Source organism: Accipiter gentilis, chromosome 10, assembly GCF_929443795.1.
Source record: "Accipiter gentilis chromosome 10, bAccGen1.1, whole genome shotgun sequence".
In the NCBI taxonomy this organism is placed as follows: Eukaryota; Metazoa; Chordata; class Aves; order Accipitriformes; family Accipitridae; genus Astur; species Astur gentilis.
In genome coordinates this window covers 12,607,603-12,624,489 of record NC_064889.1, presented here as the reverse complement: position 1 = coordinate 12,624,489, position 16,887 = coordinate 12,607,603, and the positions used below count along the sequence as shown (strand labels likewise).

The 16,887-nt window shown below is 38.7% G+C and overlaps 1 protein-coding gene across 1 annotated transcript; it reads left to right on the top strand.

Moving 5' to 3' along the window:
- Positions 1–134: 134 nt before the first annotated feature.
- LEO1 (LEO1 homolog, Paf1/RNA polymerase II complex component) lies at positions 135–16,761 on the top strand. Its single transcript, XM_049812661.1, has 12 exons — positions 135–249; positions 1,310–2,035; positions 2,294–2,398; positions 3,134–3,228; positions 4,502–4,647; positions 6,057–6,141; positions 6,492–6,586; positions 6,871–7,005; positions 7,627–7,762; positions 8,075–8,261; positions 8,544–8,641; positions 12,524–16,761. The coding sequence occupies exons 1-12, from the start codon at positions 192–194 to the stop codon at positions 12,626–12,628; spliced, it is 1,971 nt and encodes a 656-aa protein (XP_049668618.1). The 5' UTR covers positions 135–191; the 3' UTR covers positions 12,629–16,761.
- Positions 16,762–16,887: the final 126 nt, after the last annotated feature.

The following is a 16,887-nucleotide window of genomic DNA, read 5'->3' as shown; positions in this document are numbered from 1 at the left end:
TTGGCCACTGCCGAGGGGCGCGGCCCCTTTAAGAGGAGGTGCCCCCCCTCCCCCCTCCCACACCCCCCCCACCCCTCCGCCTATCCCGGCGGGGCCGCGCGGCGCCCCGTAGTTGCGTCACCGAGCGGCGCCGGCGGTGTGGCCGTGGGCGCGCGGCCGTGGGGCGGCAGCGGCGGGGCCGTTCTGTCGCCATGGCCGACATGGAGGACCTCTTCGGCAGCGACGCCGACTCGGAGCCTGAGCAGAAAGGTGCGGGGCGCGGCGCCGCCCGCAGCCCTCGGCCGCCGGGAGGGAGCAGGCCTGCGGGAGAGAGGCAGCGGGCGGGTGAGGGGTTACCGCACCGCCTCCCGGCGGCGGCGGCGGCGGCGCGGCTGAGGCGGCGGGCGCTGCCCCGGGCCTCCTTCGCAGCCCCGCTTCCCTGGCCTAAAAGCAAAGCGAACGGCGTGGGTGCAGCTGCCCCGCGGTTCGGAACGCCCACGGGGGGCGGTGTCCGTTTCCGCGCGCTGAAGCAGAAGGGCCTGGGCGGGCAGCCGGGGCTCCGCGGAAAAGCGGTTCGTAGCGGCTGCCTCCCGTCCCCGCAGCCGTGGAAAACTCGTGAGGGGAAACAAAAGCAAAGCGTGCTTCTGAATCTGGTGACGCCGAGTCGTGAGCTTGCCTAGAGCTGTTTGGATTTCGGTTGGTGGGGAACGATGGGACGCCTCCCGGTTTAAGTCATTTGCGTGTTTGGAAAGTGCTTGTCTCAGTGACTGCAAATTATTTTTCATGGCAGATGCTCCTTTTTCTTTTCCTGCTTCAAACGGCATTCACCAACCCCGGCATTTAGGAGTAGCTCCGTTGTAACAAACGTGTCAGGGTACATAAGACGGCTAACTTGGATTAAAGACACGGCGACAGTTTTAGATTTGTAGGCTCTCATAAGCCATATGTATGCGTTTACCTATTTTAAGCCCGCGCTACGTTAGATTTGATTTTATTTACTTTTGTGTAATTGCTTATTCTCTCTACAACTTTAGAATCTTAGATAATACCTTGTGGTTTGAAACTTTTTGTGGCATCTATCGTTTTTCATTGTGTCTTTCGTTGGCCGTGCCTTTATTAGTAGACATTTTATTTTATTGTCCTAGGTAACTTTTATAGTTCTTTCTTACAGCTCTCTGTAGGTTTTCTCTCTGGGTTTTGGGGGTGGGTTTGGTTTTTGGTTGTGGGTTGTTTTTTTTTGTTTTGGCTTTTTTTAAAGCAATGCCCATCATCTTACATGCATTCTTGTAGGGACATTTTAACTCTTGAAAGTGTGACATTTGTTTTGCAGATTCCGATTCTGGATCTGAATCTGATTCCGATCAGGAGAATGCTGGCTCTGGTAGTAATGCTTCTGGAAGCGACAGTGACCAGGATGATGACAGAGAGGCAATAAAACCTAGTAATAAGGAGTTATTTGGAGACGATAGTGAGGATGAAGGGGCATCCCATCACACGGGGAGTGACAACCACTCTGAAAGATCCTACAATCGCTCTGAAGCTTCAGGACATTCTGAGCATGAAGATAATGATCAGTCAGACATGGACCAGCATAGTGTTTCAGAAGCTGCTCATGACGACGAGGAGGATGATCACGGGCATGGGTCAGATGAAGGCAGTCATCATTCAGAGGGAGATGGTTCTGAAAAAGCACATTCAGAGGATGAGAAGTGGGGCAAGGAGGACAAAAGCGATCAGTCAGATGATGAGGAGAGACAGCAGAACTCTGATGATGAGGAGAGACAGCAGAACTCTGATGATGAGGAAAAAGTGCAGAACTCTGATGAAGATGAAAGGCCACAGATATCTGATGATGAGGAAAGACTCCAGAACTCGGATGAGGAGAAAATGCAGAATTCCGATGATGAGGAGAGGCCGCAGGCCTCAGACGAGGAGAAGATGCAGAACTCGGATGATGATGAAAGGGCCCAGCCTTCTGATGAGGAAAAGATGCAGAACTCGGATGATGAAGAAAGGGCCCAGCACTCTGATGAGGAGGACCAAGAGCATAAATCTGGTACAAGTGAATACAGTAATAATGATTTGCTTCTGGTTTGATTTCTTTGTTGTTTTGTTTATATTGGCCGGAAAAGATTCAGGCTTCAATGTAAAGGAATTAATCATGTAGCTTTCAACTGTAGTCATCTTTATAACAGTTTTTTTATGCAGCACTTAAATTCCTATTCATCTGGATCAACTTATTAATACAAAGGAATTTTTAAAATATGTGGAACAAAATTTTGGGTTTGCTAAGAATAATTATGTTCCTTAATAGAGTCTGCAAGGGGCAGTGATAGCGAAGATGAAGTTCTGCGAATGAAGCGGAAGAAACCAATTGCATCAGATTCAGAAGTGGACAGTGAGACAGAAGGACAGAAAGGTAAATGGTGGCGTTGTTTTGCGGCTCTTTGGTTCATTTAATCCTCATCTTAAGCACACCATTTATCTGCTACAGAACTAGATAAAATTGATAGCGCTTGCTATATGGTGTAACTGTAGTGCCATGAAAATAACAAAACAGCACAGCAAGAATTCTGTGTGGGGAAGTACGTGCTGTATTTCTGCTGATTATCTCTAGTTAGCTTTATCAGTTTTTCAGTTTCCTCCATGAGAGAGAGAGCTTGTCTTTTGTGAATGTTGCTTCACACATTTTTACTGAAAGATGTTAAGAAATGGTGCCTCTAATCAGAGCAGCCCAGAGAACCTCTGCTGGTTTTTGTGGCGTTTAGCTGCCCGAGAAAGACATGTTGATTCTTCTGAGAAGTAAAACCTCCAAAATACGTAATGCAGTTGCTGTTTACGTATATTTAAGTTGTTTACTTGAGTAAAGGATGGTCTTACACTCTTAATTCTTCCATTGCCATTTTTCAGCTAGATTCTCTTATTTGACAGAACCTTTCCAGGAGAACATACCTTGAATCCTTAGCTTAAAACTACATGCAAAAAGAGAATAATGTATGCTTCATAAACCTTTGCAATTTTTAACCTTTGTAGGTGATTTTAAGTGGTAATAGAAGTGAAGGATGTGTTAATCTTTTTTCTGTGAATGTGCTTGCATGTAGGGGTGTGTGTGTGCATATATGCGTATTTTAAAATAGTAATTTTTCTGCTCAAGAGCACACAGATGTCATGGATCTGTTTGGAGGTGCAGATGACATTTCCTCGGGGAGTGATGGAGAAGACAAGCCACCAACTCCAGGACAGCCCATTGTGAGTAGACTTGACTTTTGAAATTATTAACATTCTATTCCACTCTGAAATGTAGAACACTGATTGAGTTTGATAATATTTTAGTGAAGAAAAAAAAAGAGTCATGGTGTTAAGTAAACATTACAGATAATTTTGCCCTAGCTAAAAGAATTACTAAAGTTTTATACATAGCAATATCAGATGGATTTGTTTATCTGCCTTCACCCATCCCTGCTCTGCTTTTTGTACTTGAAAGAAATATAATGAGTAGTTTTGGTTGTCATCAAGTAAAATACAAAGTCATAGCTATGTTTGGTACCTTAATACAGCTATTTGACAAATATTTTCATTTTGGGTCTTGGTGTTAATACATAAATTTATTATTTTTTTCTGGGAAAAGTTGTCCCCCATTTACTCTCCAGTGCTTAGCTGAAAACTGTATGTCAGCTGCTTTGCTGTCACCTTGCTGTCTTTGGTCTCTTGAGTTTGCACTGGTATTTGAAAACACTCTAAGTGGCATATGGAAATGCTGAATTGAATTGCCTTCACTGTGTCCTGGTTTCAGCTGGGATAGAGTTAATTGTCTTCCTAGTAGCTGGTACAGTGCTATGTTTTGAGTTGGATATGAGAAGAATGTTGATAACACACTGACATTTTCAATTGTTGTTAAGTGTTTATACTAAGCCAAGGATTCTTCATCTTCTCATGGCCAGCCAGCGAGAAGGCTGGAGGGGCACAAGAAGTTGTGAGGGGACACAGCCAGGGCAGCTGAACCAAACTTGCCAAAGGAATTTTCCACACCATGTGATATCATGCCCAGTATATAAACTGGGGGGAGTTGGCCTGGGGGGGCGGGATCACCGCTCAGGGACTAACTGGGCATCATCGGTCGGTGGGTGGTGAGCAATTGCATTGTGCATCACTTGCATATTCCAATCCTTTTATTATTACTATTGTCATTTTATTAGTGTTACCATTATCAATATTGTTTTCTGTTCTATTAAACTGTTCTTAACCCACAAGTTTTACTTTTTTTTTTTTTTACTTCCCCCCCCCGATTCCCTCCCCCGTCCCACTGGGTGGGGGGCAAGTGAGTGAGCAGCTGCGTGGTGCTTAGTTGCTGGCTGTGGTTAAACCATGACACACTGAAAATGTGCAAGTTCTTTTACCCAAAGCTTCCTGATCTCTCCCTTTGCGTATGGATGATGTTTCTTTAAGCAAAATGTGCTTGTTAGAGCAACAGTAGCCAGACAGATGTTTTTCACATATGCTCCTATTCTGCTTTTTTCATTAGGATGAGAATGGACTGAGTCAAGAACAGCAGGAAGAAGAGCCTATTCCAGAAACTAGAATAGAGGTAGAAATACCAAAAGTAAACACAGACTTGGGCAATGATTTGTATTTTGTGAAGCTGCCCAACTTCCTTAGTGTGGAGCCCAGGTAACTGCATGTTAAATACATGATAAGGGTTTTTAGCATTTCCCTATATTGCTTTTGTTTTAGTAATACAATTAAATATGTTGGCCATATTTAACATGGTTGACATTAAGATGCACTTTTGGTTGTGATCAGTCAATAGTAATACTTATTGTTGTTATCTAATCACGTGCTGAGTAATTTTCCTATGACCTTGGGTTTCAGCTTGGTTGAAAACCTTTTCGTCTTTAAAAACAAACAAAAATATAATTTAATTGAAAGCACGTGCTATCAGTTGAATTTTAAACACAGGTTCAGGCTCTCAGAGGTGTGAAAGCCAAATGCACGGTATCTTTATGCACTTTGAGTGATAAAAAAATCATGTCGAATTTTGGAATAAGCCCTTTTCAATTTGTGTGCTAAATGTACTATTTATGAAGAGGCTGGTTACTCATTTTCCTATTTACGTAACCCAAGCTAAAGAAATTTTCTGGAATTCATAAGGAGAAACAAAATAAATTATTAGAGTTGTTTGTGATGTTAGGTTTGGTCCTAAAGCCTACCTTCAGCACTTCTAGCAAATTGCTGCTAAATCCGTCTCTTCGAGGGTTTTGTTAAGCAACTTTATTGCATTGTTTAATACTGTTTTGTTAGCTGGCAGTGTAGCATTGTTTCTGTTACATGTTAGTTAAATAATTCTTCCTGGCTTTCATGCTATAATCTGTTTCGGGAGAGAACTGTTAAGAATCTGGTTAGTGCCTGTAATCCGTGAGAGAAGTCCTGGGGATCTTTGTGGGTCAGACAGGACTGAAAATAGAATTGTACAGTAGCAGAGTCTGTTTAGCGCTTCATTCCCTTGCAGCAGCCTGGAAACTATTAGGAAGGAGGCTAGGGAATGGCCTTCCCCCACTCACTCCCACCCTAGTTGTCAGGTTTTTTGAAGGAAGAGAGGAAAAACAATCTCATCTTCCTTTCCCTTTGGTTGGTTTTGAGATTCAATAAAAAAAATTACCATGATTGTGCTCTTAGAAAATCCCTAATTCACTACACTTATAAGATGATAATTTTTCTTTATTTTCTCTGTACAATATTGTATATGTTTTGTTCCAGACTTAACCCTGACCTCATCATCCTGATACTAAGGAAGCAGTATTTTCTGAGGCAGACTTGCTTTCTTTAGCTAGAGCCATTTAGAGGGTCTGAATGTTAAAGTGGCTGTAATCGATGGTAGTGAAGGCACTTGGGTAGGCCTCCTGTGGTGTAGAATCAGTGCAGTAAATTACATTACTGCAGAAATGGCTGTCTCACAGCTGCAGTGCCTACTGTTGTGTGCACTGTATAATTTAAACTGTTCAAGCACCTGTTATGTTGCACAACTCTAATCTGGATTAATTTTTAGAAGAATAAAGACTGTATTATATAATTTATTGCAGACCTTTTGATCCCCAGTATTATGAAGATGAATTTGAAGATGAGGAGATGCTTGATGAAGAGGGTAGAACTAGGTTAAAGCTTAAGGTATAATGTTAATTTCCCTTTTCTCTTTTACAATCATCTAGCCACATTTCTTCAAAGTCTATTTCAGGTATTTTAGAATGTTTTTTTGAGTTGTGGTTCAGATTATGAAAGTGTGGACCAGTTCAGCACTGAGGAAAGTTGATTCATTTTACTAATAAAGTAAAAAAAAAAAAAAGCTTGACAGCTGCATTTCACCCATAAAAGCAATACCTTTCACCTTCATTTCTTTGCATCATGCAGCAAATTATCTAGCCTTTCTAACTGTAATTCTTGACCTATACAGAGTATATTTTACCACAGTATTCCTTACTATGAGTTAGAAAAGTGGTTTGGGTTTTTTTTCCCCACAGGTAGAAAACACAATACGATGGCGGATGCGACGTGATGAGGAAGGGAATGAGATCAGAGAAAGTAATGCACGAATAGTCAAATGGTCAGATGGAAGGTTAGTTTGGATTTTTTGTTATTGAAGGAATACAGTTGTTCTTACAGTGAAATGCCATGGCGTGCAAAATTGGAAGGTCAACAAACTTTGATGTCAGTTCTGCACAGCAGAAATTATTTCAGTCTCAGTGCTTTGAAAATTTTATGCTCTGCTTAGTTTGGATTGAAATATAATTGTCAGCTATATATAGAAAGGAAATGTGACTGCTTTCTCCATTTATAAATGAAGCAAAAAATAGGTTGTAGTAGCTCTATCAAATAACTGATATATGAATCTCTTTGAAGCATGTCTCTCCACTTGGGCAATGAGGTCTTCGATGTGTACAAGGCACCACTACAGGGAGATCACAACCATTTGTTTATCAGACAAGGGACAGGTCTACAAGGACAAGCTGTTTTCAAGACAAAGTTAACCTTCAGGTAAACATGCTATTCTATAGCAAATGTTGATACTACTTTTGCAATTAAGTGTTGTAACTAGTACACAAAGGTTAGAGATACCAACTCATAAACACTCAGAGCTTAAATGTTTAATAAGAATGTGCTACTTCCCAAAGTTAGTATTTCAGTAAGATTCTTCCTAAATCAGGTGTCTCAGTTTGAAAGGTTAATATGCCATTCACTGCTATATGTAGGCTACATGTATTTTTTTATGTATATATTTTAATTCGCATTTTTAAGTGCAATTCCTCATCTGAATCAGGAAGAATATTAATATTGCCTGAAATTAACCTTTCTTCTGATGAAAAGTTGCTATCAAGATGATGATTAAGTCTTGGGATATTGATGTGAAATGTGAAGATGATTATTTAGGTTTGTAATGGACTACAGTTGGTTTGCTGAGAGAGGAATTGATATCTCTGGTGGCTGTTACAATGCACCTAAATAAATCTAAAAAAAAAAAAAAAAAAGATTATGATTATGCTTTTACTTTTGTGCAGATCAATCTTTGAAATCTTAAGTATGCAGGCCCTACTGTTGCCCTTCAAAAATGGGTACGTCCCTTGAAGAATTACTTAATCCATTGCAATTTTTTAACAGGCCACACTCTACAGACAGTGCCACTCACAGGAAGATGACTCTGTCTCTGGCAGATAGGTGTTCAAAGACCCAGAAAATTCGTATTTTGCCAATGGCAGGTCGTGATCCAGAGTCTCAGCGCACAGAAATGATTAAGGTATTGTGGTGTGGAACTCTTTTATGTTCTGATTTAATCTAAAAAATCACAACTGTAATATAGCTGAACATGTTATGACTTTATGAAAAACAGAGCGTATTCTGGAGTTAGACAAGAGTTGTTAGCTACGGGTGTGGTTTGCTTAACCGTACAGATTACAAAAAAAAATCAGAATGTGTATAATCTTTATTCTGCTGTGAAATTATTTCAAAAGCTACAGTAGAATACAAGGTGCTGTTGAGTTGGTTTGGGTATTTTTGTTTGTTTGTTTTTCCTCCTCAATCTTTATATATTGCTTCTTTCTTTGGACAGAAAGAAGAGGAGAGATTAAGAGCTTCAATTCGTAGAGAATCTCAGCAGCGAAGAATGCGGGAGAAGCAGCATCAGCGTGGTCTGAGTGCAAATTATTTAGAACCCGATCGCTATGATGAAGAGGATGAGGGAGATGATGCAATCAGTCTAGCAGCTATCAAAAACAGATACAAAGGTGGCATCAGAGGTAATAATAAACTAATAAACCTTAACAGCACGTAAGTAGGGCCTGTGTGATTCAGATGGAATAATTTCACAGGAGAGTCCTGGTAAGATTGTATTTTATTTTGCCACTTGACTTGATACATGAGGAGACATGAATTCAGTTCGTATAAGTTTTTGTTTACTCTGGAGTTAGATTCTGCCAGCTTTTTGTGGGACTAAATATAAGAGAATTATTTTTAATATTCTGTCTTCCTCACCAGTTTCAGATAAAAGTAAGTATTTGTCTTTTCATTTTTCTCTGTAGAGGAACGTGCTAGAATCTACTCTTCTGACAGTGACGAAGGCTCAGATGAAGATAAAACACAAAGACTACTCAAGGCAAAGAAACTTACTAGTGATGAGGTAAGAAAAGGGTTTTGTTCTTAAGCAACTCATTTTCAGTCAGGAACATTTCCTGCACTAAATCTAGTTTTTAAAGCTGAGACTTTCGTAGTTTCATTTATGCCGTGATGAATGTATTTAACTTGGCGTGCTTTCCATGGTCACTAATCACCAATTTCTTATGCACTACTTTAGTTCATAGACATGAGTGATTCCCAAAGGAGGTCACTATTATTATTGCTGGTTTAAAGATGGAAAAATTATACAGTTATGTAAAATGACTTTACCAAAATTATGCAAGGAGTAAGACTTAATATTGGAATCCTAGGGCAGTGTTGTCTCCCAAGTTACATGGTCCTCTCCTGTTTATTATAGAAATAGCAGAAGCATTTTCACATAGTATTTCTGCTGTTTTTAAATAGAAGAGTTAAAAAACTCAGTTAAAAAGCATTAATGTCCATTGCTAAATAGACGTTATCCATCACCCAAGCATCATCCTAAACATTAGGCCATGATCTAGTTAACTGTTAGCTACAGCAGTAATGCTGTTTCCTCTTCTAAAATTGTGTTTTACTGGTTCGTAATTTATCACTGCTGGGTATAAGCAAATGAATCTTTGTGTGTATCACATCTTGAGGTTTAGTTTGTTTCAAGTTATGTCACCACTTCTGCTACAGCACTGCAGTGTAATGCTTTTCAAAATTGACAGATACCATTTCTGAGATTAAAACTTCACTATTTTCATCCAGTGGTGGAAGTGGAACCAGGAAGTACGTGGACTCTGTCCTATATCAGCTATACCTGTGTAGTCTATTTTCCTGACCCTTGCTCCTCACTGTAAAATGCTTCTGTGGGAAAGAGCCGTAGGATATTTACTGTGTACCTTGGGAAGCTGAAAGAAGAGGGGATTTTGGAATTAATGACAAATGGTAATTCACGCTGGCTCCCTGGCTTCCCACTGCCCTGTTCAAGAGGGAATTGGGTTGGTCAGGTGTTTGGCCTACTTGGTTTTAGTAGCACATTAGTTTGCTTTCATTTAGACATCACCAGTTCTGCATTACTGTAGTCTTGCTGTTGATCAATATAGTGCAGCCCCGAGTTGCAGCTGTGCTTATATTTGTCTCAAGCCAGGTACGACTTAGGAGTGGTAGTTTGGTCACACCTGAGTTCTGCTGATAGCCACCTTCGCTTATGTGGCAGAATAATAAATACAAACTAACTTAGCTCAATAGGTTCTTATTACTACTTTGTAGGTTGAGAGAGGTGTTTTCACACTGGCATGCTAGTTTGATTAATCTTCCTGTCCTGTTTTACTGTAAATTATATTTTATTTAGAAGTTTATGCATAGAATATCAAGCAGAAGTTTAAAAAAGGAAGTTTGAGTAGGTCAGTGTAAGCTTATGGAATATTTTTTAATGCTTTACGTCACCTTTTCCTTTAAGAGATTATTTTAACTGTAAATTATTTTAAAGATTGCCCTAAGATTTCTTTCAGTTCATTTCCTACAGTCATATCTAGCATGCTACTCTAATAGCTGCTGAAATGGCTAGAACCTGATTCTTGAATTTTAGAGGCTTCCATAGTAAAACATCCTTTTCTTCTTAAAAAGAGTAGTTGTGCAGCATAGCTTGCTATGTGTCATCCTAGTGAATGACTGCATGTCAGAGTTCTGTAATCACAGCTGCTGAAATTCCGAAGTTGTGTTTAAATGACCAATATAGGATGTAGGACATAGTTTTCAGTATGACACATACCTCTATAATGCAAGAAATCTTAATTTTTGAAGGACTAAGTTTGCTCTCATTTTCATTTCTGTACTGTACTTCCTGTAAACTTCTCAGGAGGCATGTCCTATGTCCCAGACTGTTTTAGCTTATTACATTCTGGATGCATGTTCTTGCTGCTGTGATGCTACTCCTCTTACACTGTCAGCTGAGTATTTACAGTAATAGGATTGTAATATGAAGCAGAAATAAAAATTAGTTTTAAAGACATAGATTCTGGCTTTTTATTATACGTTAAGGAAAATGTAATATTTCAGAAAATAGGACAGTAATCCTGGAGAGAGCCATAGTGAGGCATGTATACAAAACTGTAATTTTGTGAGCTCTGTTAGTGTTTGTTAGTAGAAATTGAATTGTTTATTTATAAGACACTACTAGTTGCTAGTTCATGATATAGCAATGTCAGGGCTTTGCAATTCCAGTCTCAGAAGAAAAGGTCTAGTCAACAGCATTTCTCTGCTGCTTGAGGAACGATAGCCTCCATTTTAAAATTATATGATTTAAAGGTAACATTCCCATCAGGGCCACGGAGGGGTGCTACAGCATTACGGAAGAAAAACAGTGATGTATAACTGCTTACTTTCAGGCACCACGTAGGAAGTATGGTATTTGTAATATGTACCTGCATATGTGAAACACGGCCTTCCTTGTACACAGACTTGCTTTTATGTGCTGTCAGTCAACAACACAGCACAAATCTTTGTTCTGATAACAATTTGTTACCATTATTGAAAATGTCAATCTGTTATTAATAATAATTATTATCACCACGTGGCAAGTAGTTTTACTGTTACTGTAGTTAATGGGGATATTCTGCTAAACAAAAAGATGAATCATTTAACAATAGCCTAGCTAGATTACAAGAGAATGCTTGTTATGAGGAAGAAGCTGTCATTGAGATTCCCACCCTTACTAATTTGTTTCCCATGCTTAAAATTCCTTCCTAACTGAGATTCTCTCTGTGCTAACTTAACATGTTAATATAGAATAAAATGCTTTGAATAAAAAATTAATCATTATAGTTCTGAAACTCTAATAATTCATTAAAGTTCTGAAACTCAATCTTTGCTGCTGCTTAAAATCAAGTAATATGTGTTGCTTAAACCAAAACAAAAACAAAAAAAATCCCCGAAAGCAAAAACAAAACCAACAAATGGAAAAAGGGATGAGGTTACTTAGACCTGAGGGTATTTGTAAAGATACTCTTCTTTTTAAACAATAATTGAGTTACCACTTGTTCTTCATGTCAAAATTGGTAAGTTTTGCATTAACAACTAGTGATTTGTAGTTTGATTAAACATTTTCATAGCATTCTGATTTAAAATGTTGTTTGGAAGGATAATTTAAACTGAACTTGTGTAAATGAACATGGAATAAAAACAAACATGTTGACTCTATATTCAGGTGCTAAAAATTAGGCATCTAGCCTGTAAAAATCATTATGGTATTGCTTGCAAGCAGGTAATTAACTAAATTATTTGAGTTCCTTTGACCAACTCTGAAGCCTTCTAAACTATTCTATTTCTTGGACTGTAAACTGTGGTGCTGATTCTCGGTACTAGTGGTTTCTCATCAGTCTTTCTCCTTTATGCCAGAGAGTGGTTTAGGTGGTTGTTTTGTGGGTTTTTTTTTTAAATGAACAAACAAACAAAATGCCTACCCACTTACTGAATTTCTTCTTTGCTTCAGTAGCTCTAATTTAGGGCATACGAGTGTCAATAGTCAGAAAACCTGGCAAAGCTACGCAGGCTCCCTGAAGGGAAGCTTCTGCATGTTGAGAGAATGGTATTGCACATGCCATAAATCCAGATTAAGACATAAATTACTTCTATGCCATAGTTCGGTTTGAAGCAGGTATGGTTGCATGTCCATTGAGGTAAATGGATCTGCAGCTATATCATGGACCCTCTCAGGTTGAGGTTTGAGACTGGTAGCAATGTTGACAGAACTACTGATACGTAAGCAGTCCTGCATTACAGTAGCATGAAATGGAAAAACTGGAACTAATAATTTTGCTTTTCTTACAAAAAAAGACTTTGAGGTCTTTTTGTTGTTCTTCTGAGTTTTTTAGTTTAGCTTGGAGTATGTTGGTTTATTTTTGTCCTTTTTTGCCTTTAGGAAGGTGAGCCTTCTGGAAAGAGAAAAGCAGAGGATGATGACAAAGCAAGTAAGAAGCATAAGAAATACGTGATCAGCGATGAAGAGGAAGAAGATGATGATTAATATTAAGGAAGCACAAAAGTTGATTTTTTTTTATATATATATTTATATATATATATATATTGTACAGTTCTCTTACAGCAAAGATGTAAGTAACCATAATGGGGTTATTTTGATAAAGGAAAATTCCATTGAAGTCTGCATTTCTGGTGTGAATAAAGTTTTTTGACTTCCTTTTAATTTTAAAATTTTTCTCTTATTGCAGCAACTGTTGCACCAGGGATTATCACAGTGCCATTTTTTATCTTGCACAGTACATTTCAGTTTGAGAATTGTTATCTGGTTATCCAAGTGGATTAATCAGTGATTTTTACCGAGTTCATTAGGAGAAACCGTTCTAGTTTTTATAGAATGCTTAAATGATAAGTTTGCCTGACCAAGGGTATGGTAATTTAGCTTACCATCTGTATGGAAGGGTTGGAAGAATATATGAGTGTTACAGTACAATTCTGGTTTTTTCCTAGATGTTCCTTATTTCCTGTTGACTGTGAACAGTACATTACTATGCTGGTATATTTTGATGACTAAAAATATTTTTTACCACGTTTGAGTAAACTGTGAAGTTCCTGCAGTTAGAGTAGTTCACTGATCACCTAAGACACTTATTTTTCATGTATTGAAGCCCAGAATGAAAATCTGCATCTTGCCTGAGCGTTGTTAGTAATAATAGGCACATGCTAGTGATGTAAATGTCAGAGTAAAAGCACTTACTTAAACAAAGCTAAGACATTTCTGTCAGCAAAAATATATCTTAATAATAGTGTCTCATAATCTTATATAATCCTTATGGTGCTATTTCCTGTTGTTCCTGGTTGGTTTTATATATAGGTTTGTTCAGCTGGGAAGTCACTGGAGGAGAAGATTCTGGACAGAATGACTGCTGCTTTTACACTATATCTAAATACCTTACTTGATTATGCAATACCAGTTGTAAAGTGGGGAAAGGCTAGAAGAAATACCTGAACTTTTCCATACTTTCTTTCCAAGATGAAATATCCCATATGTAGCTGTCTCTCATTGGTGAGAGAGCATTCAGATGTTATCTGTGCTGCTTTATTAACTGACTTTTCACACAGGCCTACAGAGTTTGGATGCGACTTGAAAAAGGTAACAGAAGGAAAACAGAACTAGCTTAATGCTTCTTTAAACAAAACCATCGACTGATGCTGTGAAAAGATTATTATGTGGATTTGTGTTACATAAGATGAAATAAAGTAGCTGATAGTTACATAAGAAGAACTGTTACCCATCTCTCTCCTGCCCAGCTGAATTCTGCTTTTTTTATAAAACAGTAGAAGGGTGCAAGTGCCTCATAGTGAGCATTTTGCTCTCATGACATTCCCTAGTTCTTTGAGATACAGCTTTCAACCCGGACATCTTGCTTTCATCATCTTTAATTAGGCTAGTAGTTTGTCAAAACACTCTGCCTCCATTTCTCCTGCCTGGAAGGTACGGGAAGTGTTCTAGCTGCAGCAGGACGGAGCTCTGCATGTGTTAATATATTCTGCTGAGCAGCTGATTGCAGTGTAGACATTTGCAAGTATGAAAACAAAGTGAAGAATTTCAACTCGCAAGTCTGAGTGCCTGAGAAACTGTTCTTTTTTCTATAATTAAATTGTTATCTAAGAGTTCCTATGCCTCTTTAATGTGCAGATAAAACCTTTCTCCATCTGCTGGAATTTTGACCCTGTAATCCTCTTAGTTTAGACCTCTGCTGGGAGACTGGTTCCTTGCATGAGGTTACCTGCTTTCCATTTACAACCTTCTCGGGGAAGAAGCTAGCCGTTTAGAAAGGGACTCATTCTATATGGACCTAACATGCTGTATTTTGATGTAAAATCATCCCAGATACCTTTTAAACAAATTTGGCATGTGGAAACATACCACCAATTCACTGGTGATATGTTTGCTTTTATGTCAGTTTTTAATAAGTGTTGGCTATTTTTATTTTTACTACACTCCTAAGAGTGAAAATGTTTTAATCACTTCCATAGGTTTGATGCTGACTAAGCCTTTACTAAGTAAGTGGTCCACTTTAGCTTCCAAAAATGAGGCTTTTTGTGGATTACAAAGATGAAAAGAAGTAAATTTTTTACACTGTCTTCTTTTGTAAATTGCTTTTTCAAAGTCTTACTTAAATGTGGAATTTTAGAAAGTGTTTTCTCAGTTTAAATTGGTTTAACAGTCATCTTGTAGTTAAAGTCACTTGAATGAACTTAGCCTTACCCACAGTATTTTTTAGTTGTTATTCTAACGTATAGTTTTTTTTAACTCAAAGACAGTTTTTGCTATCCCTTTTTCCAGCCTCCAAGTATGAGAGAATGACTTGGGATTGTTTCATTTTACCAAAATTAAAAATATTAACCCAAAGGAAAGAGAATGTGGATTGAACTATGTACTTTTGTACTGACTCGTCAGAATACTTCTTCCAGAAAGGGCATGATCTGAACAACTTCCATCAAAGAAAAATTTCTTTGAAGAGCTGTTATTAAGCTGTGCGAGTACTAGATATTCTGGCTAGTGGCAGGATGTAGGATAAATTCTCATGAAACAGTTACTGAAAACTGTTCTTGGTTATACAGTTTTGTTTCAAGTATATCCTTCAACTGTATCCTGGTTTCCAGTTGTTGATCTGGAGTTTTCTTTCTAGTAACTGGTAGCATTTTCCACCAGCTGTTGGTCTCTATCCTAGCCATGCAGCTTGTCACGATTTCATGTTGCAGCACACCTGATGGATCAGGGAGTGCCCACTGAAAGAAGCAGTTGCTCATGCAGTCCTTCGCTCTTCCTAGCAGCAGGTTTGGCAATAACTGGCCCAACTCAGTGAGTCAACTTGCTAAACTGTCAGGAAATGTCCTTTTTGTTGAGTTCTTGTGTTTTCTGCCAGGCGTGCCTGCAGAACTGCCTTATTGCCTGTGTGAGCATCAAAGCCAGCTCAGTAAGTTGGTGTCGTCATGACTTGGGGGACGTCAGGGAAGGGCCTCTTTGGCAGAGGTAAACATTAACTTGACTTTCTTTCAAAAACTTACCCTGACCATCCAGAAAGAAGTGAATGGTTTTCTACTGATGTAGCTGCCTGAACTGGCACATCGAAAAGTCAGCTGTGCCTTGAGTTGGTGCAAGGGGAAGCAGAGGTGGAGCAGGACAGATTGTGTATGTGGCAGCAAGTTTTAGCTCATCTCTGATACCAAGCAGCAGCCTGAGGAATGTGTTAAACATGAGATGGTGACTTTCCCCTGAAGTCATGGGTATTTATTTCTCAGCCAGTAGGCACAGGGTTCCTCAGTGTCAGCCAATTCCAGCAGAGTGCTTTTGTTTAACAGCATGAGACTGTGATCAAGATCTCTGGGTGGTGTTGAATGTATGGAGATTGTTACATGGGAATGATTGAGAAGATGACTTGTTTCTGATAAATGTTCTTTTAATTTTTGCTCTGAGAGGTATAATGTCTTACACTTGTGAAACTTAGGTAGGCTAATCCTAATGCTCACGAACTTGCATCTGGCTTGAGTTGGAAGTGCTTCTTGGAGAGCAATGTGACTAATACCTACTGTTGCTTAGTGATGCCCTTTGACTTGAGCTGGGGTTTTTCAATACTTGTCTGGACATGAAAGACTTGCAGAAAAGCTGCAAACTGATATTGATTACTAGCTTGTATCTTTAATTGTTTTAAAACTCCTGGGCATTCCAAGGAATTATATAAGCTAACTAGTTGAAAAAATAACATTATGTAAATCGAGGCTGAAATGATTCTCTTTAGCCTTTTTAAAAAAGGCTAATCCTTTGACAAGACTCGGCTTCTTGAGGGTTTTGGTGGTTGTTTTTAAAGGGTATTTTTATGCTTTAAAAGCCTATGAATCTTAGTTTACTAGGCTGATATTTGGAAGAAATCAGTTATAAAAGTGGAAGCTTAACTTCAGAAAGTGGTTTTTGTTTTGGTCTGGTTTTTGTTTCCATTAAGGCTTAGTCTTGAAGAAATGAGAGGTGGTAGAACCAGTTTACAAACAAACGTAACTTTGTATCTCTGGGTTATGTTGAAACTTTCTGGGAAGCCGTAGCGTTCATGCAGTTATTTTTAGTGATGGAATCATATCTATGTTGTATTCTTTATTGTAAATTAAAGATTAATAAAATCTTATAAAACAGTGGAAGTACTAACCAACATACCCTCTTTTTTTATATCCTATGACTGAGTCAGATGATGTCTCATCTTATATTGTTTCATGCTTTTCCTATTCTTTGCCAGATACATCACTTCAGAA